Source organism: Orbicella franksi, chromosome 6, assembly GCF_964199315.1.
Source record: "Orbicella franksi chromosome 6, jaOrbFran1.1, whole genome shotgun sequence".
Taxonomy (NCBI): domain Eukaryota; kingdom Metazoa; phylum Cnidaria; class Anthozoa; order Scleractinia; family Merulinidae; genus Orbicella; species Orbicella franksi.
The window spans coordinates 5051993-5073527 of NC_138150.1; the positions used below are offsets into that span (position 1 = coordinate 5051993).

The following is a 21535-nucleotide window of genomic DNA, read 5'->3' on the forward strand; positions in this document are numbered from 1 at the left end:
CAGTGAAGCAGTGAAGCAGTGAAGCAGTGAAGCAGTGAAGCAGTGAAGCAGTGAAGCAGTGAAGCAGTGAAGCAGTGAAGCAGTGAAGCAGTGAAGCAGTGAAGCAGTGAAGCAGTGAAGCAGTGAAGCAGTGAAGCAGTGAAGCAGTGAAGCAGTGAAGCAGTGAAGCAGTGAAGCAGTGAAGCAGTGAAGCAGTGAAGCAGTGAAGCAGTCTGTGAAGCAGTGAAGCAGTGAAGCAGTGAAGCAGTCTGTGAAGCAGTGAAGCAGTGAAGCAGTGAAAGAGTGAAGGAGTGATGGAGTGATGGAGTGATGGAGTGATGGAGTGAAGGAGTGAAGGAGTGATGGAGTGAAATCGCTCCCCCACTACAACCTGCTGGAAAGTTAAAAGCTTGGCATGAATGAAGACATCTGCTACTAATGTTATCAGCTAACCTCAGGCCAATTCGTAAACAAACACATCTCCGTTGACCGTCTTTCCCGAACCATTGCCGGTCCTCTTACTAAACTCGCATAGTTTGGACTCCCCGTACTTCTTATAAGTATTCTTGGCGTCATCCCCTGACCAGCAACTCTCATTGTCTGCTCCAAAAATCTTGTAGCCAAGCGCTTCAGCTTTCCCCTTGCAGTAGTTGAAAATTGCATCAGGACCCTTAGCGCTCACTTTGTCGTCAAATAATTCAGGCAAAGCGAAAGCTTCTCTAGGGGACACGTTGTTGTAGCAACCAGTAGGTTCCCAGTCACCTTTAAAAGAATGAATGACTGAACTTTTATTAAGCGCCGGAGTATTTAGCTTTTAAAAATAACCAATTGTGAACACTCAAATAAAAAAAAAGAAAATATGGTTCAGTTACAGTGTTAGGAATATCAGGACAGTAAGGAAAGGACTGTACAGGACATGTAGTCCGCCTTGTTTGGGAATTTGCGATTTGCTTTACGAAACCCTAGGAGTAGTTCTCCTTTGATTGGGTGTAACATTTCAAACACAAAAGACAGTGTTTGACCACATTTACAAACAACGAGATGAGAGTAGAAAATATACCACGTAGCGGAGAATTTTTGATGAAATTCGAAGTGCTTGGAAATGTGGTCAACGACAGTCTTCACTGTTACATAAATCTTCAAAATCAAAGCTAACGCTAAGGAGAAAACGGAGAAAAAAATTGTAAAAATCTATGCTAATTAATACCAGACATTCAAACTCGGTTACTCATATTTAGACAATACTTTGAAAATTACGTTTGCAAAAAAACAAAACAAAACAAAAAAACAGGCATCTAGCCCCATTATTTTACCTCCTTTCTTTTGGTAAACAAACACTATTTCTGATGCCAAGAAGCCATATCGCAAACCGCCTTTGGTGGAGCCGCACCTCCCTACAGCAGTTCCATAAATACCATATGAACTTGCAGCATTCTGGCCAGTCCAGCATCTGGTATCATCTAAACCGAACAGCGTGATTCCTTTTTGGGTAGCCGTGGTCACGCATTGCCCATATTTCTTTTGCATATTGCCAAATCGTTTAAATTTGAACAGGATTTCACCCAGAGCTCGTCCTCTGTTTTGGTAGCATCCCACTGGCTTCCAAGTTTCTGTCATTAAAAAAAAAAATACATAAATAAAAATATTCTGACAAATTTTATTTTTGTTAAAATACTTTGATAAACTACTAGTACAAATCATTATCAGATATAGACATTTATTCTTGTTTGAAGTCATCGGCAAAGGCAAAGTGATAATAATGCGATTGGAAAGGAAAGAAATTTGCCTCGTTTGTTTGTCTGATAATTACAATAACAGCTACTGAAAAAAAGAATCTTTTCAGAAACGAGACTAAAATGAAAGAGTTAATGATTTTATATCTTCTCGCTATTTGCTGTCTATTTTGGCAAGCCTAGCTGCCCCCATGCCCGCCTGACAAATATCACATAATGTCAAACCAAAGAAGTTTCATCTTACTTTGACACTCCTGATTGTTGCATTCCCTGGTAGTGCTGTCGGGTCCCAGTCCACTACAGTCCTTTCCGCCATTAGAAGGCGGTGGATTGGTACATGTTCTCTTTCGTGTTTGCAACCCACCTCCACAAGTCTTCGAACACACACCGTACGGCTTCCAGTCTGAATAACCACCGTTTACTATATATATAAAAAATAATAATAATAATAATAATAATAATAATAATAATAATAATTACAACGAATGACCCATTCCCTCTATGAGACTCGCCTGCAGGGAATCGGGGTAGTTGTATTCATAAAAAAAAAAAACATCCAGTCCAAGATGATGAATCCCTGATCCCAAAGAGAGAATTGGCCGTTGCATGATCCCGGAAAAGTGTTTACAATCATAAAGAATGATTGTATGCGAAACGTGCTCGTGGACCGATCTTTTTATAATGAGGTGGGGCTGTGGCAGGGTAGGAGGCTGTTGGAGTTTAAAGGAGGGAGTATGCGACATGACACAGCTTCAAAAAATATTGTGTGTTTTAAAAATGTTAATGGAGTTGTGAACACAAAAATGGAGGGGGTTGCTTACATCAGGTATTTCCTACAAGATATGTGCTATTTGTTAGTATTTCCATTACTTTTTTTAACGATACGTCCAGATAAGTTGTCGCTTCTTACAGAGGGTTGTAACTTTTGCGCGTCCTTAGTTTCGCGATGTGCTAACTTCAGTGGAATTTTGGTCCTTGCTTTCTTCGTGGGATGAGTGACACGGGGTCGCTGGTAGTCACCCTATGGAACTTAACGGTCGCTATCTGTCCATTTTACCTGGACACTCTTGATTGTTGCATTCCCTGCTAGAACTGTCGGGTCCAAGTCCACTGCAGTCTTCTCCATCATGTGATGGTGGTGGATTAGTACACGTTCTTTTACGCGTCTGTTCCCCACCCCCACAGGTCTTTGAGCACTCACCGTACGGTCCCCAATCTGAATAACCACCATTCACTACGAAAATGTTTCATAGTGTAAATAAAAAAAATATAATTACCTGCGAAGATCTCTTTCTATGTACTCATAATATTTATTTTACTTACGAAGCGCCAAATTTTCTATCTGCCCATTGCGCCGATTACAATAAAAATTGTGAAAAGAAAACAAAATAAGAATAAAAAATGACTAAAAGGCAGACCTTTGATGAAAATAAATTAAATGATAAAAGTCAAAATAGCTTTTATAAAAAAGGTGGCTTCAATGTCTATTGGAAAAATGTGAAAGAAATTCAGGTATTTTTAAAATGTCTTTTGCTTATGACAATGGACTCCCAACACCTTAAGTAATACGAAAGGATGCTTCGAAACCCTTTTCCCTGGAACACTGGCCAAAGGCTCGTGTTTTGTATATTTTTTAGCCTAGCGCAGGAGTCTTACATTTAGCCTCCAATAGGTCTTCACAATCCTCTCCTATCCATACTGGGCAAATAATCTTTCTATGTATGTTTTTTAGCCTAACGCTTTACCTACACTGTAGTTCCTCACAATCCCCTCCCCGCCTCACTGTGGGAAGGATCTTTCTTTGCACGTTTTATAGCCTAGCTCAGGTGTCTAGCCTCTAGCCTAGCTTTCAACAATATTCTCCCAGCTACTGTGAAAAAGGTTTTTCTTTATCATGATGTTTTAGTCCAGCTGCTTTCAGAGGTGCGAGAATTCGAAGTCGCTGATAAGATGAACCAAATGTAGGCGATGATATTGTCCATATCCTCACCTGGGCACTCCTGATTGTTGCATTCGCTGGTAGCACTGTCGGGTCCCAGTACACTGCAATCTTTTCCTCCGTTTTCCGGTGGTGGATTGGTACACGTTCGTTTTCGCGTTTTTACCCCACCTCCACAAGTCTTCGAACACTCGCCATACGGTTTCCAATCCGAGTAACCACCGTTAACTATAAAAGGCGAGGGAGGAAAAGCCAGTCTTGTATTTCTGTCTAATTACGTTATGGGGAACGATTTTGATGGGATTTTCGACAAATTCATTGTTTGCATCTCGAATACAGTCATTCTAATTAGAAAAGGCAAGCAAAATCTGAGTTTATTTATGGTTCTCAGGAAATGGCTCAGAAACTGCGTCAAACGATGAAGTTTTAATCATCAATACCCTTTGCAAGATCTAGCGTCCTCAAAGATAAATTTGAGGCCGGACGCTATCTATGAACTACAGAGCATCATCAATAGCTTACGTCGAAGGCGCTAGGAACTTGCAATTTAGCAACTGTTAGTCCTGATAGATATTTCACTTGTGAATCAAATAAGTAAAGATGGGTGAAAGAATTTTGTACTGCAAGAAAGAAGTTTTTGCAAATGTTACTCCGGGGACTATGAAGATCCCTTTTATTTATTTGAGATTTGTAGTTTAGGATTAAAAGTTAAAAAGTTAAAATCAGACCCTATTGATTTTCCATTTTACCTGGACATTCCTGGATATTGCATTCCGTGGTAGAAATGTCAGGTCCAAGGACATTGCAGTCTTCTCCTCCGCTTGCGGGGGGCGGATTGGTACATGTCCTCTTACGTGTCTTCACCCCACCTCCACACGTTTTTGAACACTCGCCGTACGGTCCCCAATCGGAGTAATTACCATTTACTATACAGAAGTGAAAAAAGAAGAACCGAATCGGACCTCTCAAAACGATAAAGTCAATGGATTAGTTGCATATTTTTGCAAGTAAATAATTGCTCGATTTTTTCACCAACAGCTTGTGCTAAATTAAGCAACGTCTGTTTAAGGTAGTCGTAGACATTGTCAGCGAAGCTGTAGAATTAAGATTACGAATTCGACCCAATCGTCACAGTCAATAACCGCGGTAGAGCAACGCAGATGACGTTGCACGTCGCTTTACTGGCTATCAGCGATAGACAGCGTTGCTTCCCCTTGTTGAACCGTCAGAGAAAAGTCATGCTCGAGGCCTACTGAGACGTAAAAGTTATCATCACCATCATCATCATCATCATCACCATCATCACCATCATCATCATCATCTTCATCGTCGTCATCGTCTTCATCATCATCATCATCATCATCATTATCATCATCTTCATCGTCGTCATCGTCTTCATCATCATCATCATCATCATTATCATCATAATTTTTGGAGAAATGGAAACCTCTAACTCATCCGAACGTTATGCTTTGTCTCGCGATCATTTCCTTACCTGGACAACCTCCACTGTTGCATTCTTCTGTGAGGGTATCAGGTCCCAGACCAGAACAATCCTTACCACCAGGGCTTGGAGGAGGATTTGTGCAATAACGCCTTCGATAGCGATGACCAGTACCACAAGTTACGGAACACTCAGTCCAATCACCCCACTGAGAGTACCCGCCATTATCTGGAAAAACATTATATGGCACGGTAGGTTTCTTTCAGCAATGGATGCTTTAGTGTATAATGATTATGGAATTTTACACTTTGGTTGTGTCACTTGATGGGAAGCTAATCACATCTGCGTCAATAATGACAAATATCAATGTAGAGGAGATGAGTATTCCAGAAAGGTAGCGCGAGGTAACAAACTAGTTGGCCAACCTTATTTATAGGGTGAGTTCGGATGTGTTAGTTTTTTTAGGACTGTACAATAAAGGTGGGCCATATTACTAATTAAGGAAAGTATTAGATTCTTACTTGCTTTACATCCGTACAGCTCTACACGCAAAGCGATGAGAATGAACCAGGCCTCAGGAATGATTCTTATGGTCCTTGTGGTAATTGGTGGAATCAGGTCATATTTGACAACGCTGTCTTTATCATTGTTGGCTTTAAAAGTCTTAAAAAGAATAATTGTTTACTGAAACGTAATTTTTGTCACTGTACAATTTTAAAAGGCCTAGACTACGTGTATTATTAAACGAATATCCCATCATTTCTGCACGAACTTGAGGAATGAAATGACCAATCGTAGCTCGTGCAATTTCTTGTAAATTTTGTACACCATTTTGAAGGAAACCAACTATTTGCCGTGTCTCTATTTTGAGAAGTTGAAGTCCTTCAACGCCTCTTTAGCACTCTTAGATCAGATATTAATTGAATCTAATCACTACTTTAATGTGGTAATTACTGCTTTAATGCTGTAAATTCTCGTCTCCTCCGCAGCCATGTTTTGGGATATCACTCAACGCTCAACTACCGTATCTATTCGATTGTAAATTACACTGCAGTTGTCCTCCTGCAGGGACAGTCGGCAGCTAGTAGTTACAACTTGGAAATAAAGTCATTCAATTGTATTGTATAGATATTCACCAAAATATTTACCTTGGTATGTGTTTCTGGCTGATATTGCTGAAGAAAACCGCGGTCATCAATGTATTGAAGCGTGTAACTCTTGACATAGTAAACCGCATGGTAAAAACCCTGCGTGGCAATGCCAGTCACTTGTGTGTCTCTTCCAAAATTGATCTGAAGCCACTGACTATGATCACTCACTACTGGTATCCAGCCTCCATAACGTCCAACTCCTCCCTTATAGTGCAGCCTAGCATTACCAGGAGCGTACAGTAAAGTCCCAGGGGCCAGTGTAGTGGAGGCTGTTATAGCGGAATCTGGAATTAACTTATCTTGCATCCCTAGTGGATCCTTGCAACTGACCTCTTGAGGTATTTGGAAGCCTAAGAAAACAAGACGGGAGAAACAAGGCTGTTGTTGTATGTGAAAAGAAATACCTTTAACAACAAAAATGAAAGTCGACGCAAAAAAATACAGGCATCTAGAGTGTTGACGGACGAGGAAGCAAGTAACAAAAGAGTACTACGACTGCCACTACAACTACCACTACCACTACCACTACTATTACCTCTACCACTACCACTACCACTTCCACTACCACTATCACTACTATTACCTCTACCACTACCACTACCACTACCACTACCACTACCACTACCACTACCACTACCACTACCACTACCACTACCACTACCACTACCTTTACCATTACCACCGCCTCTACCTCTACCATTACCACTGGCACTGCCAATGCACTACCACTGCCACTAACACAACCGCAACGACAACAACTACAACTACCACTAGAATTACTGTATCAAAATCCCTGCCTCAACCACAGTCACAACCACTACCGCTACCACTACCACTACCACTACCACTACCACTACCGCTACTACTACCAGCACCACTTCCACTACCGCTACCGCTACCACGATCTGTACGACGAGCACTACCACTACCACGATCACTGCCGCTACCGCTAATATTGCTGACACTGCTACTGATACGGCCGCTTGCAGCTGACTCTACAACTAATTCGACGTTGACAGCTACGTACCTGATTTACAACCATAGAAATCAGCCCTCATTGAAATCCAGACGTGGTATTCCAATGGATTGATTCGGATGAAGCGTGCAATAATAGGATTCTTTAGCTTGTGACTCACAATTGAGAATCTATCCTTATTGCCTTCAAATTCCTTAAATAAAACAAAAGAGTATATGCTTTCTTGATTACCAACACGGCATAACTGATTAAGACTACACAATAGAGCGCTTGGAAATAAACTCAAACTAGTAGTGGATGAAGGATAAGATAGCTTACGTGGGTCTCATCCCCACTGTAATCATTCTCAACCTGTTTTTAGACATCGTACTTAGTTCTTTGGGGGTTAGAGCCATTGGTGTTGCGTGGATGCTTTAATAGAGTATCAAAATGCGTGCAGATCCCTTTGGGCTCTTTACGTGACTATAACTCGTGACATCATCGGCTATTTCTTGACCTTCCTGTGATTTTGAAGACCAAGAGTGAACTAAAACGAATTTGAGGGACTACCTTAGGTACTATTCAAAAACACAATAAAACACAAATAAAAAAAATTAGGTTTTAGATTGAAGAAAAATTACCTTGACAGAACCGTCTTCCAGGTAGTCACGGAAAAAATTTCCGTCATAACTGTACGTCAGACGATACTTTTTCACCCATTCGTAAGTATCGTCTCTTCCTTGAGTGGACACTATTGTCACTCTAACGAAACGCCCAAAATTCATCTGAAACCAACTGTTGTCTCGTAAATTACCAGCTGCCCAAGCCCCATAGTGTCCAGCTTTAAGCCTGAAATTAAGTCTTCCATTGCCCGGTATATATAAAGTTGTACCCGGAGCTACGTAGCTTGAAGCAGTTATTGAGGAGTCCGGAATGGCATAATTTTCCAGACCTAATCCTTCCTGGCAAGCAGGGGGTTGTGGGGTGGGAAAGCCTGAAGGAGAAATAGTGATTTTTATTTGTAGTTTGTTTTATTTTAGAAGTGATTTATGCAGTATATCCTTTATACAAACTGCTGACTATCTAGTGCCAACTTACTGCACAATTGTTATGGTGGAATGATTCTTCCTTCGACTGCTTGAATGGTTCACGTGCGGTATAACTCTTTATGTATATGACGTGAAATGTCAAAGCTTTTCCTAATTTTGGTGAACGTGAGCCCCGACGACGATTTTTTTGCATTTTCTTTTGGAAATGATCACTGGCGTTACATATTAAATTTGGGCGGTTTTTTTAGAACAATTGGCGACTGAAAAGATCTAGATAATAAGGAAATTCAAATGTTAAATATATGACTTTCTATGTGACATATATGTCATATATGTCTATATGCCTCGGTCTTAGCGTCGCCGCGGTCATTATTTTAGCTCCCTAGTATCCGGAAAGATATTTTGATTATGTCATACATGCATTTATTTGTACGTATTCTTACCTGAACGACATCCATACAACTCCATTCTTAGTGACATCCACCCATAATACGATACCGGTTGAACTCGGATGTAGCGGGCATAGATTGGTGGATCCAGTGTGTTAATATGAAGGCTGTCTCGGTCACTGTTACCTTGAAAGACCTAAAGTGATAACAACAGACACGTGTACGTAATGGCAAGTATCAACAAAGCGTTTAGCAAAAGCGGACGAGCACGATCAGTGACCGATTTCAAGGAGATCGACATGGACAATGCGATATTGAGAGTGTATATCTAATAATTATCAGATATAACAACGTTTGTGGAGATAACCTCATTGCAAGGCGCTGGAGTTTGAATCGAGCGATCCGGGTTCGTGCCCTGAACGGGGGTAATTGGATTGTGTTCTTAGACAATCTCTCTCTTCACCGAGGTCTATGAATGGGTACCGGTAAATTTAATGCTGGGGTGGTGGAGTGCGATAACCCTTCGAAGGACTGGCATCTCATCCACTAGTGGAGAAAAAATACTCCTAGTCGTTAGTCGGGATAAACTCCGGCCTTTATGCACAACTTCGCCTAGCGTAGACTTTGTTTTTCTATAGTTACATGGAAGTTCAATCTCCAGAGGATAACACGAAAACAAACAAACAAACAAAACATTGAATTACTGCATGACTTTAGCCAAATGTTTTGGTTTCAACTCACCTTTTCAGAGCCATATTGACCGTTCGTGTAAAACTCAAAATAACCGCCATCATAGCTATAAGACACCTTGTATTCAGTCACCCACTGATACAGTTCTTCTCGGCCCTGAGTTCCGATCTTGGTCACCTTTGTGATGTCACCAAGATCCACCTGAATCCACTGTCCTTGTTCCAGGTACAAAGTTGACCATGCGCCTGTTTTGCCGTTCCCTGCCCGGTGATTTAGCCTAGCATTGGTAGCTCCATGAGCTACATTATACTGCAAATGTATACAATGCGTCGATTCATAAATTTATTATTTGATTGCCCGGGTTCCCTTATTTAGGGAATTGAGCTACCTTGTGCCAAGCTTTTTACTTTCAAGAGCACCAGGGGAATGTACCTCTAAGCATTTCTAACCCTGTTTTTCTTTCTTAAGTCTTAAAGTGTAAACTGTCGATTCTTCTTTCATCTCTCCTGTCCAATATTTAGACACAACTAAGCTGGAGGTTAACTTGAAACCTCAAAATGCCAGACTTCAAGACTACGACACGTGATCAGAAACTACTGACACTATTACCGGAGAAGAATCACAATCGCGCCAAATTTGGGTACGATAAAAATAACTAACGGTGTCGAGAGCTAACCCGCCTGATGTATCGTCAAAGAGTATACAAGTATAAATATGTACTGCATCTACCTCGTAGTTAGCTTTGATGGCAGAGTCGGGGATTTTCCCATTTTCCATTCCCAGGGCTTCTTCATGGCAACCTAAAAGTGTTAACAAACGTGAAGTGCAATAGAACCCATTACCAAGCAAAGCGCCTTTTTTATGTAAAAGAAATCTTTTTGGCATAAATTCATGAGTATTTAAAGCACTGTAGTATGAATATTGATCATGATATGACTACAAAACCAATTTTACTCAGACCTTTAGGTAAAAATGCAGTGGCTTGGGGGAGCTTTCAACTACGACAACTAATCGATGCCGTAGTTTCCTTGAATTTGTGTTGTCACTAAATTTAACTCAACTATAACACTCTTTACGGCAGACTGTTAAACTGGTATAGTTTTCAACATTTCCCAGTTCATTAGACATTTCGAGTGGTCAGTTGGAGAGTCCAAAATAGCAATCGCTCTTCACATTAACTGCTCATTTTGACGAGGTACCTAATAAATTGGTTGAATTAACATTGACTAAGCTTTGTAGTTTTAATACTGTACACGCACGAAAAGGTAGTGTAATTCTTAAAATAGCAGAATTAATTAAAACTCTTATTTTTTATTTTACATCTTCTTGATGTATGCAGTCCAATTATTTGTACATTCAATATTTCTAGTATAAATAACGATCAAAATATAGGCTAGCTGTGAGGGGAATGTTAAGGACTATGAAAGCAGATTGGTGAGAAAAAATGGACACTTTCCTTTTTTCACAGTACATGCATACCTTCATCCGCATACCCTGGAGAAGGAAAAAAGAACAGCGTGTGGTAGAATGTGAAAGAGACCTACACCTTTATAGCAATAAGACTAGACAAGTACAAATCAATACAAGAAATCCCTTATGTTCTGCAGTGGGGCGGGGAAATACTTTCCTGATCTAATAAATTAGTAACAGAGCTCCTAACTTATATTAAGAGATGCCTCTTAGCCTGATTTTAACCTCTTTTTATTCAATAGTATTCCCCTCTCCTAAAAATGTATGATATATTTCTATAGTTCTTTTATAAGTATGTGTATCAGTGAACTGTTGATGTAAACAACACAGAGGCATTCAGGTTCCTGTTGCATCGCGAGTTTAGAAACGGCCTTCATACCGAAAAAACACACCTTGAATAATAATATTAATAAACTAACTAAATCTAATTAAAATAGAAGCAAAAGAAAACCAACAGCGGTTACAAACATTTCCAATTGACAACGCATGGTCTAAAAAAATTAATGTATTAACTTGAGGTTTAATTTCGTATGTTACAACATACATCTTCAGAAGTGACGGTTATAACTACAAGTTTTTTCAGACCATGCGTTGTCTATTGGTAATTGGAACCGCTGTTGGTTTTCTTTTTCAGCTTCTGAAATCAAAATGGTCGAAGAACAAGAAAATTAAAATAGAACTATTTAAAATTCAATTTAAAAATTATATAAATACATGGTCATCCTATTGTCTTTTTAAAACAGTTTGTGTTAAAGTGATCATTATGTTTATTGCTTTTCCTATGCGCCTATTTTGTCAATTAGATTAAAAGTACTTCACGTCATTCCTTATTCCAAAGCTTTACAAAACCTTCCTTGAGGCGATGTGAAATAAATGTTATTGCATTATTAGAGTACTTCTTACAAGTTTATTTTGGTATGTCACTGATCGCCAGATGCTGTACATGTAGATAAACAACTTATCAATACCTCCCTTAATGTATTTTTCCCTGGGATAGCTTTTAAAGACCATGCAAGTACTCAAATTAATTCAAAAGGAACCTGTCAAGGGAGGATGGGGAAAAGTATAAATGGAGTTGATTCATTTGTTCTTCTTAAGAGAGAGATTAGAATTTTCACAATTTGTTTGGTTCTTTGGAGGAGTAAAACGTTATTTGGTTAATTATTTTACTGCCTAAAGAAAAATAGGCTACTCCTAGGAGTCAAACCACCTTCGCAGGAATGCAAAGAAAGCTGATATTTTCTGCGCTTACGAACCGTTAATAGCTAAAAAATTAGAAAGAGGGGAGGTCATTTACAAGTACTATGCATATGAAGAGCAGAAAGTTATTGGTGCTCAGTGGAAAAAGCGATTTTTACTTTAACTTCTCGTTAGTAACAACAGACTTCCACCATATTCATTCTTGTTGATTGGCTAAAGCAACTTTTACAACAACCGTTTACATTTTTAAAACCAACTTCCTGTAGGTTTGACAGATTTGATGCCTTTTTAATAAAATGGTCGTTAAGTTTGTTGACATTAATCAAGAAATAAGTTCGTTTATCATTAGCTTATGTTTACACGTGTGGTTTGCTGCGCTCCTGATCCTTGCAACGTATCTTCAGCATGATGAAAATGCACACAATAGGAAAAAAATAAAACGTAATTTCAAATCAAAAAGTTACATTCATAGCCGGATCACCCTCATAAGCCTGACTAGTCTCATGGGAAGGGGAAGCAATAACTGCAATCAGTCAAGTTTTAACACAACCTACTGTTTCTTTTTTGCCTAAATAAAATCAATTTCTTGTCACCCTGCAACCTTTTTATCGTACGCGCGTTACATTTTTTGATGAGGAAATATCCGTTTCCTCTGACTCTAGCAGTATTTTGTTCCTAGCCTTAAATACAGATCGATAACAAGAACCAAGCAAAACGCACGGATAAGCATTTGAGGGCTGTTTTAGCTCCCATGTCTCACCAAACGTACAATCCCTACAACAGTAGAACACGTTGGCACGATAGGTACCATAAACTAAAGCTATTTATTCGAATAAATTTTTTTTGGAGAAAATAAGTTAAAAAGAACTTGTATAATTAAAACTCTAAAATATCAAAGTTCCTTTTTTCTGTTAGTAGCATACTGTAAGTTCGTAATATGTCATGTGTAAATTGTGATACGTAGATACGTACTCCGTAGACTGTTTTTGTAACTGTAGTGTAAGATTAATTGTAATTGCTGTAATTGTTCAAGCAAAGAAAAAACATTGACTTACCGCTTGGTAGTAAAAGTTGAAGCAGCAAAATAATGTGTAGCTTAATGTCCATCATGGCACTGAGAGCTTGAGAAGACTAACGCGTTTCACGATTGTGACGTTTTCTCAGTTTAAGAAATTGACACCTAATGGTAATTTCATTATGTCAAAAGATCTCATTGGTGCCTTGGTCACATCAAAGCATTAACTCTGGTTATTAGTCTTTAGTTTAATGGCGTCAGGCCTAACTGTAGCAAGAGCTTCCAGTCGAATTCAAATCACACCAATGCCTTCCCAATTGTTTTTAGTTCTCAACAGCCTTTGCATGACGTCATGTTTAAATGTTCCGTAGATGTTGCTCGCGACAGCCCTAAAATTTAGGGATCTGGGAAATGCTAACATGGCTGACCGGAGAAGGTTGGAAGGCTGTTTGTCGTTCTTGTTTCTTATTTCCGTCGTCGAAAATTAAGAAATATATGGTCAAACGTTTTTAGGATATTACAAGGAATACATCTGATGTTGTCGAATTTTGTTAATGTTTCTTTGCATTCTATTGTCTCTTTTTCTCACCGCGCCTTTTTTCAGGCTTGGTTGTGTTGTTCATAGTGACGTTCATAATTGTGCATGATATCGTTATTGCTCGACTTCATTCTGATTGGTGCTTGTTCCTAATTTAAGGCTTAATCCATGCACACTGCTTGAGTGTAACATAGTTGATTAGTCTTGTTTTGCATCATCGAAGCATGAATCAGTTCTTAACTATAGCCGATAGTGGATAGAGAGAACGTCACACTACTGTCACACTATGTCTCAAGTGAATATATAAAAGATCATATATTTGAACTGCGGAGAAAGATATGAAGACATGATTGATCATCGCAGTTATACACATCTTAAGGAGTTGCGAAATTAAAGCCTAAAAAAAAACAAAATAAAAGAAAGATTCAGGCCTGAATTGTTTTCAGGCTTTAATTTCACAACTGCTTTTTAAGTTGTGTATAACTGTGATAATCAATCATGTCTTCATAAAGTTATGTCTGTTCTCACATTAGTTAATAGCCTTGATGTGACCACAACCAATATGTCTTTACAAGTTTCAATTGACCTAGTCAGATAAAGCAATTCTAGAAAGTATTTTTCCTATATTTAGGCTTATCCCCAAAAAATTGTCTTCTTTGGTCCTTTTCGATTCGATCCCAAAGGAAGTGATGCGTACATCCTCGGGGCTAGCTTTAGGATGAATGTAAATTCTCAAACAATCCACTACTAGTGCAGATGAAATCAGTGAAAGCATGGAAACCGAAAAGTGCAATAGAGGGATCTACCTCACCAAGTCAGGTTTTTTGAAATCGTTTTTTCTGATGTCTTACAGGTTTAAAAATCTCTCGGTCAATTATAATTATGTTTTATTAAATGAAATTTTCGCGACGTGTTAATTTCGCGAATTTCGCGATTTAAAAAAAATCGCGAAATTTAAGTGACGCGAAAATTAAATGTCGCGAAATTAGCATGATGCGAAAATTAAGTGACTCACATTACGTCAATAATTAAAAAAGCGACTTAATTACCATTACACACGTTTATAACAATCATTTTGAACTATTCTGCGGTAATGTTCTGGTCTTCTTCATCAGTACTGCTTTCCGTCTCCACTCCAGGTAGCACTTCTTTAGTACAATCCTCAAACTGTCCATTTACTGGCTCGTTGTAGTGCTGTTCCACTAGTTGCTTAAACCTTTCAATTGCCTTGTAAACACTGTGAGAACATCTTTCTTGTTACTGTTTACATAATTAGTTGCGTTTCTGTTTATTTGGACGTTGTTGATTAAGTTGTTTGATGAAATTCAGGGACATCTTAAATAACATTGACAAAGAAATATAGTGTGTCTCACTCAAAAACGCGAAATTAAAGTGAGTCAAAATGCAAAATTTTCGCAAAATCGCGAAATTAACGTGTCGTGACAATTTCATGCAATAAGGTGGTTGAAAAAACATTGCCAACTTACAAGTCTTAGCAACCAAAATATCATTCTCAAGAATGCTATGAATTTTTTTTCCTCTCCGATATTGTCATTTAAAACAACGAGAAATGTAAAACTTCAGGGGAGGATCCAGGATTTTTCTTACGAGGGGTGCACAACTAAGGAATTGCGTAACTGACTGGTGAGGTTAACAAAGTTTAAAAGCGAATACGAAGCAGAAGGCTTCATCTCAGGCGGTTGGGGGAGGGGGGTGCGCAACTCCTGCTCTCTCCCCCTAGATCCGCCCCTGAACTTGTTACTGCAGTTGTAGTATCCCGCGTTTGCAAACTATGTGTTCACCGGCCAGTAACATGATTTACAAAATGTCAACAACGATTGTTTGTCAACAGTCACATGATCACTTACAACCTCCAAAAACTCAACACTTATGGTAAGTTAACAGTACTAAATAAAGCTCAGGGAGCTAACATATTTTGAATGAGTAACAAAACACTGAGTAAAGCTATGAACTGTAGCTTGATGCAGCCACTTTTTTATCACTTTTCTGCACAAAACGATTTTCAACATGACTTCAACAGTTTTTCCTTAGTTTATAACTGAAACTGCATGGATACACATGTACCGTTAGTAGCCCATTCTATCAACTGTTTTGGTGACGTTCGATTAACAACACAAGTGCAAAAGTGCCCAGTAGATTTGTAAATCAAAGTTTCAAGTCTTCAACATAAGCATTCATGACTTCTTAGATTTTGGCTTGCTGGGCTGTGACAAAAACTTTCGTTTTAAAACAGATCTTTGCTTCTCCCTTGTCTGCTGCATCACTGTGTTAGCCTTGCTGATCTTCTTTTGTGCTGCTTCAATCATGGCCTGAGCAACAGAAACTTCCTTAAAATCCTTCTTCTTCATAGCAGTTTTCAATTTTGCATTTGTCTATCTCAAGACGGAATCTCCAACCTCCTGCTATCTTGCTTGGCTGTTGCTTGTCTTTCTATTTCTTTCTCTTAACTCAGCAAGTCTTCCTTTCCTTTGGTGAGTTGTCGTTGTTGTGCTTCCATTTGTAGTGCTTGTTCTTTCTGTAGAGTAAGGTACTTCTTGGCCTCTTTCTTCTCCTTCTGCTCTTTGTCTAGAAGCATAACATAATTGGCATGAGCAGAACGAACCAGCTGAAGGAGTTGTCTGGTGATTGGCACAGAACCAGGACCTTCAAAAGCCTTCAACCCGTCAGTTGTTGCACGAATGCCATTGATTGAGGCTTCTCAAACCCTCTCAACCTCTGCATTACCATGTCCAAGAATAAGAGAGCCTGTCTTCACAACTTTCATAATTGATGGAAATTTCCTTTCACCCATGGTACCCTTCAGGTCATCAACCTTTCTCCAGTAGTGGTCAATGTGGATGGGCTTCTGAGGCTCTTCATATTCTGTGTACCGATACCAATCTTCTGGAATGCATTCTCCCCTCATCAGCCAGTTTGTCTAATTCATAACTGGGCGGTTGGAGCGATTCCCCTCCTAACTGGCTGCATAGAATAAGTTTCTTTTCAGATTAAGTGTCTTATCAGAACATTTTCTAACTGGTTATACTTTGATTTCCTGATAAGGAGATTAGAATTGTCAGCAGTTAGGATACTGCGCTAGACAAACACAAACTTATAAGCCAGAGGGATTTTCTTGCATGGGATAACTGGTTTAATAATGTACCATTTGATGGTGTAATCAGTACGAAACCAGTTTAGTTTTCGGATGTACTTTTCTGAGATATAAATTTCCAAGCGATTATTTTTACCATGGCGCCCTCCCGCTGAGGGAATTGCAAGAAAACTACGACAAAGTTCTATATAGCCAATCACTGTTCATCCCCAGCAAAAATAAAAGGAAAAAAAGGCTTTTGTGCCGGATTCGTACCAGTACGTGGCCTTAGTATGGTAATCCAATACTGTAATCCTGCGTCCTACTAACAGCGAAATACGATGCAATTATTTGGACTTGAACAATTATACACAGAATCGTTTTACAAAACTGATAATTGCTCAGGTATAAATAATTGAATCCAAAAACAAAACAAACAGTTTTAAGGTCAATGGTACAGAGATGATGCCTGCTAAATTTCAGATCTAGAGCTCTAATACTCAAGCTAGAAAAAATTATTTGTTAAATTACAGAGCATGTATAGGAACGTCATTACAGAGAATGTATGGGCACGTTCACATAATTGCGAATTATTCGACTGTAAACAATTCAATCCAAAAACAAAATCACCTTTTAATACCAGTCATATAGGAATACTTTTCACCAAATGTAAGAAGAAAGGATCTAAAATTGGAGCTATGCGAATTGTGTAATTACTTAATTATAATGATTTAATTTTATTTACTTTATATCTTGTTTGTGTAATTATTTCTTTCTTTCTTTCTTTATTTATTTATTTGAGCTCTAAGTTGGAAGTCCAGTCGCAAGTAGATTCAATACATTGACCACACGATGACTGGAAAAGTACGAAAAATCGAAAAGAATTGAAAAAACCCCTAAAAAGAAAAAATATGGTCTTCTTAGTTCTTTTTATTATATGGCTGTCTACAAGGACTTGGAACTACTGAATTCACGAATTTAATTGGCTGAAATCGATATTGAACGCAGTCTAGATTTAGTTAGATCTAGATCTAGAACGGTTACATTTTGTGGTAAAAAAGCGGCAAACTAAAGTACAAATATATTGACTATCTTCTTCTGAAAATATTTATTTATGGAAGTGCGTGCCAGAAAGTAAAGAGGACGAACGAATTTAGGCACCTTCGAGTTCAGCTCGTCACCGTTCGCAAGCAAAATGTCAGCTAGTACAAATCAGTTCGTCCTGTACCCCGACCTCGGTCACGATTCTCCCAGACAGACCTCCTGCTCGGTTAATAAGAGCTAAATAATTGGCAAATTACATTTATCTCACTGAAAACGCTGTTGAGCATGGAAGCAGTTGAGCAGGCCAAAATGGACACCTAACAACAAAAGTGGCGTATTGTCTTATAAACATACTGTAATTACTAGCAGTTTAGTTTCGTTTACGGTCATACGTCATTAGCGTGGCGCTGATAATTGGAAGCTGTACAGTTGAAGCAACGAAGAATATGTTTTATACATGTTATATCATTAGTCTCCATTTAATGTTCTGAAAATATTTGTTACTGACAGAAACGTGGAAGCCAATTAAATGCCACCAAAACAGAGGACGAACCCTGCGCGACATCCTGTTCAAATTTAAACGTTTTGCCAAGACTTCAACGAAATATAAGCAATGTGTAACCGCGGCTTCCGACCAAGGGACCATGCTGTTCGGTTTGGAGGACACTAAATGCTGGACTGGAGAAAATGCAGCAGGGTCTTATGATATGTATGGGCTTACCAAAGGCAAGGCTTACCAAAACGGCTTGCGTTATGGCTTCATGGCCTCAGAAACAATGTTCGTGTACTAAAAGAAAGAATGTAAATATTTAGTTTACATGCCCTTTTGGTTACTTACTTATTTCTCACGATGCCATCTTTTTACCCTTTTATGAGTACCGCGGCTGGCCAGTACTTTTATGGGTACCTGTTTTTATGAGTACCGGCTACGTACCCTGACAAAATAATAGGCCAGAATGGCCTAGCATCCCATCCAAACGGAATAGTGATGCTCCTTGAAGCTTTATGCTACGTAACCTGAAGTTATTATCGTCACTGACTAGTATTCCCCCAATCCCGTCCCTTGTATTGGATGGAATTTCACCCAGTGTTTGCCTTACTTTTGATCTACTGTATCTCTACTAAAACAGAACGTGAAATTTCAAAAACTGAAGGGTCAGGTTGTTATTTTTCAGCCACAGGAGGCACTTCACAAAGTAACATTCAGCCGAGGTACTTAGTTGTTTGAAATATTGCACGTGGCTGTTTAACTCAAATGCCCGGATATATCAAAACATAGCTAATGGAGGGATCCGGAAATGGTTAAGAAGCCCGGCAAACTTCAAAGAAGCAAAAAACAGGCTAAGAGTTATGTTGGAAGGTTCTTGATCCTGCACACGTTTTGTTTTATGCTCATCGACTATGCATGAATTACATAATCGCAATGCTTTTATTGGTTAGATGAGCACACGTAACCACCTTTCGTATTTTGCCAGGTTTTGTGCAGGGTCAACTCCCAAAGCAGCCAACAAAAACATACAACATATAACTTCGGCAGGTATCTTAACCATTTCCGTCTGTTAACTATGATCAAAACCAATGCCAATGCACACAAAAGTTATGCAATTTACATACATACTAAAAAGCTGGAACTATACGGATAGTGAGAGTCCTGCCCCCAAAGAGTTAATTTCTTCCACTCTATATATTAAAGGTGTTTGGCAACCACTTGACTACTTCAACAACGTGTCCGCTAGCGACACTTTCGCTTTGCCGGAATTATTTGACGACAAAGTGAGTGCTAAGGGTCCTGATGCAATTTTGGACTACTGCAAGGAGAAAGCTGAGGTGTTTGGCTTCAAGATTTTTGGAGCAGACAATAAGAGTTGCTGGTCAGGAGATGACGCCAAGAACACTTAAAAGAAGTACGGGGAGTCCAAACTATGCGAGTTTAGCAGGAAGACCGGGCATGGTTCTGGACTGGACAAGAACGGAGATGTGTTTGTTTACAAATTGGCGTGAGGTAAGCGGAATAAGGTTAAAACCATCTGCATTAAGAAAGTAACCCTAAGAAAATACGCGCGCTGATTGGTTAAAAATCGTGTTTCTATAACTCGATATCGATGGAAACACAGAACTAGCACGAGCTGTTGACGTGATGATTACGCGAGCAAAGAGAATTTACATTTTGATAATCAAATTTAACAAGTTGTTTTCCTTTTTCGGTCGCAGTGTTTCCTAAAAGAAATATAAAACATGTTCTGCGTGTTTCTATCGAGTTATAGAAACACTCGTGAAAGTTTGGGAGAACTCGAAAAAGCTGTGGAAACACTCGCTTGCGGCCCGTGTTCGCACAGCATTTCTTGTTCTCCCAATCTTCTACTCGTGTTTCTATAACTCAATAGAAACACGGTACATGTTTTCTATTTCTTAATTAGAAATCATCCGCATTTGTTTAAGCAATAAAGCTTTAAGAGGCTGTCTCTGCAAGAACCGACCACTGATTTTACTTCGCAAAATCGATTTTCTCATAAACTGGGATTTCCAAGCCTTTACCTAGTCAATCACTAAAATGAGTTTTGTTTCATTAAAAATTCCGATTGAAGTTAATTCAATGTTGTTCCTTCAACGGTTAAAAAAAGATTTTCTACCCGTTAAATCGAGTTTTGAACCAAACGCGAAAATAGCTCTACTTTGAAGGCACGTTTTAATGTGGCACCTGTTTGAAACTGCTGAACTACATGAATAGAAAGTATAAATGTCCCTTAATTTAAAACAATAATAAAATTTGTCTGCCCACTAGGTTTTCAAAACTAACGACCGCTTAAAGTTCAGGAAATTTTGAAAATATTCCGGTGAGTAACTAACACACTCGCCTTCGTAAAGTGCTCCGATAAATTCCCGTAAATCTCTTACCTGGCTTCAAGATTAAAGTTTTGGTCCTTTGTAGCGATCCTTGAAACCTAGGTAGCATTAAAACTGCCAGCTTTTCCTTCCAACTGTAGGTTTGTATATAAAGTAGATTTATGCGTTCCTCATCTGTGTCGAGCGTGACCGTCACATAGTTCGATGTTCTTTGTATTACTGACCATTGTTTTCCTCGAAGCCGGTTTAATCATGTAGACTCCTCTTGAAAGGTTTATAGAAGCACTCTTTTGGACACCTCTCGGCACGGATACATGTATGAACAGTAAACGGTGATTCGGGAAGCCAAGGAAGGATTGATAAATGCCACGGCCATTTTGTGTTTACAACAAGTGATTTAGTTCCCAATATTCCCATTATACTCACGGGAAAGATTGAAGGAACAACATTGAATTATAATTGCAACATGGCTAAACAAACTGCTATGATACATCTATAGTTGAAAAAAAGAATTGGGACTTTTGAGCGAATATAATTTTTTTTAGAGCGCCGGCAATATGTGCTATTTTTCCAGTTTCGGCGTGCATGAAACTTGTGTCGAGCGGACCGAACTTCTGATCAATCATCCTAGAAAACTTCAACTGGAATTTTTAATGAAACAGAACTCATTTTAGTGATTGACTAGGTAAGGGCTTGGAAATCCCAGCTTATGAGAAAATCGAATTTTCGAAGTAAAATCAGTGGTCGGTTCTTACAGAGACAGCCTCTTAAAATACGTAGCGTGGGTTGCGTGGTCGCCTATTGTTTGATGTAAAATATCAAATACGGAAAACCGTGTTTGACCACATTTTCAAACACCCAGAAGAGAGGTGAAGACACAACGCGTGGCGACGTGCTTTTTTTACAAACCTCGCGGTGTTTGAAAATGTTGTCAAAGACGTTCTTGAATGTTTACTATATCTTCTCAACCGACACTAACACCACCGAGAAAACGGAGAAATAAA

At 39.0% G+C, this 21535-nt stretch overlaps 1 protein-coding gene across 1 annotated transcript; it reads right to left on the reverse strand.

The window, feature by feature from the left end:
* Positions 1-282: 282 nt before the first annotated feature.
* On the reverse strand, positions 283-13128 carry LOC145491294 (uncharacterized). Its single transcript, XM_081470461.1, has 16 exons — positions 13055-13128; positions 10809-10823; positions 10059-10129; positions 9381-9638; positions 8694-8835; positions 7843-8195; positions 7274-7415; positions 6244-6596; positions 5617-5758; positions 5147-5323; positions 4401-4577; positions 3703-3879; positions 2770-2946; positions 1957-2133; positions 1293-1589; positions 283-741 (listed from the first exon to the last, which is right to left on the reverse strand). The coding sequence occupies exons 1-16, from the start codon at positions 13107-13109 to the stop codon at positions 434-436; spliced, it is 3021 nt and encodes a 1006-aa protein (XP_081326587.1). The 5' UTR covers positions 13110-13128; the 3' UTR covers positions 283-433.
* Positions 13129-21535: the final 8407 nt, after the last annotated feature.

Excerpts from the sequence above, each read along its gene's own strand:
- LOC145491294 (XM_081470461.1), bottom strand. The coding sequence starts at position 13,109 with ATGATGGACATTAAGCTACACATTATTTTGCTGCTTCAACTTTTACTA. Across the intron at positions 6,597-7,273 it reads TTTCTATGGTTGTAAATCAG|GCTTCCAAATACCTCAAGAG; the intron begins GTACGTAGCTGT and ends TTGTTTTCTTAG. Across the intron at positions 5,759-6,243 it reads AGCCAGAAACACATACCAAG|ACTTTTAAAGCCAACAATGA; the intron begins GTAAATATTTTG and ends ATTCTTTTTAAG.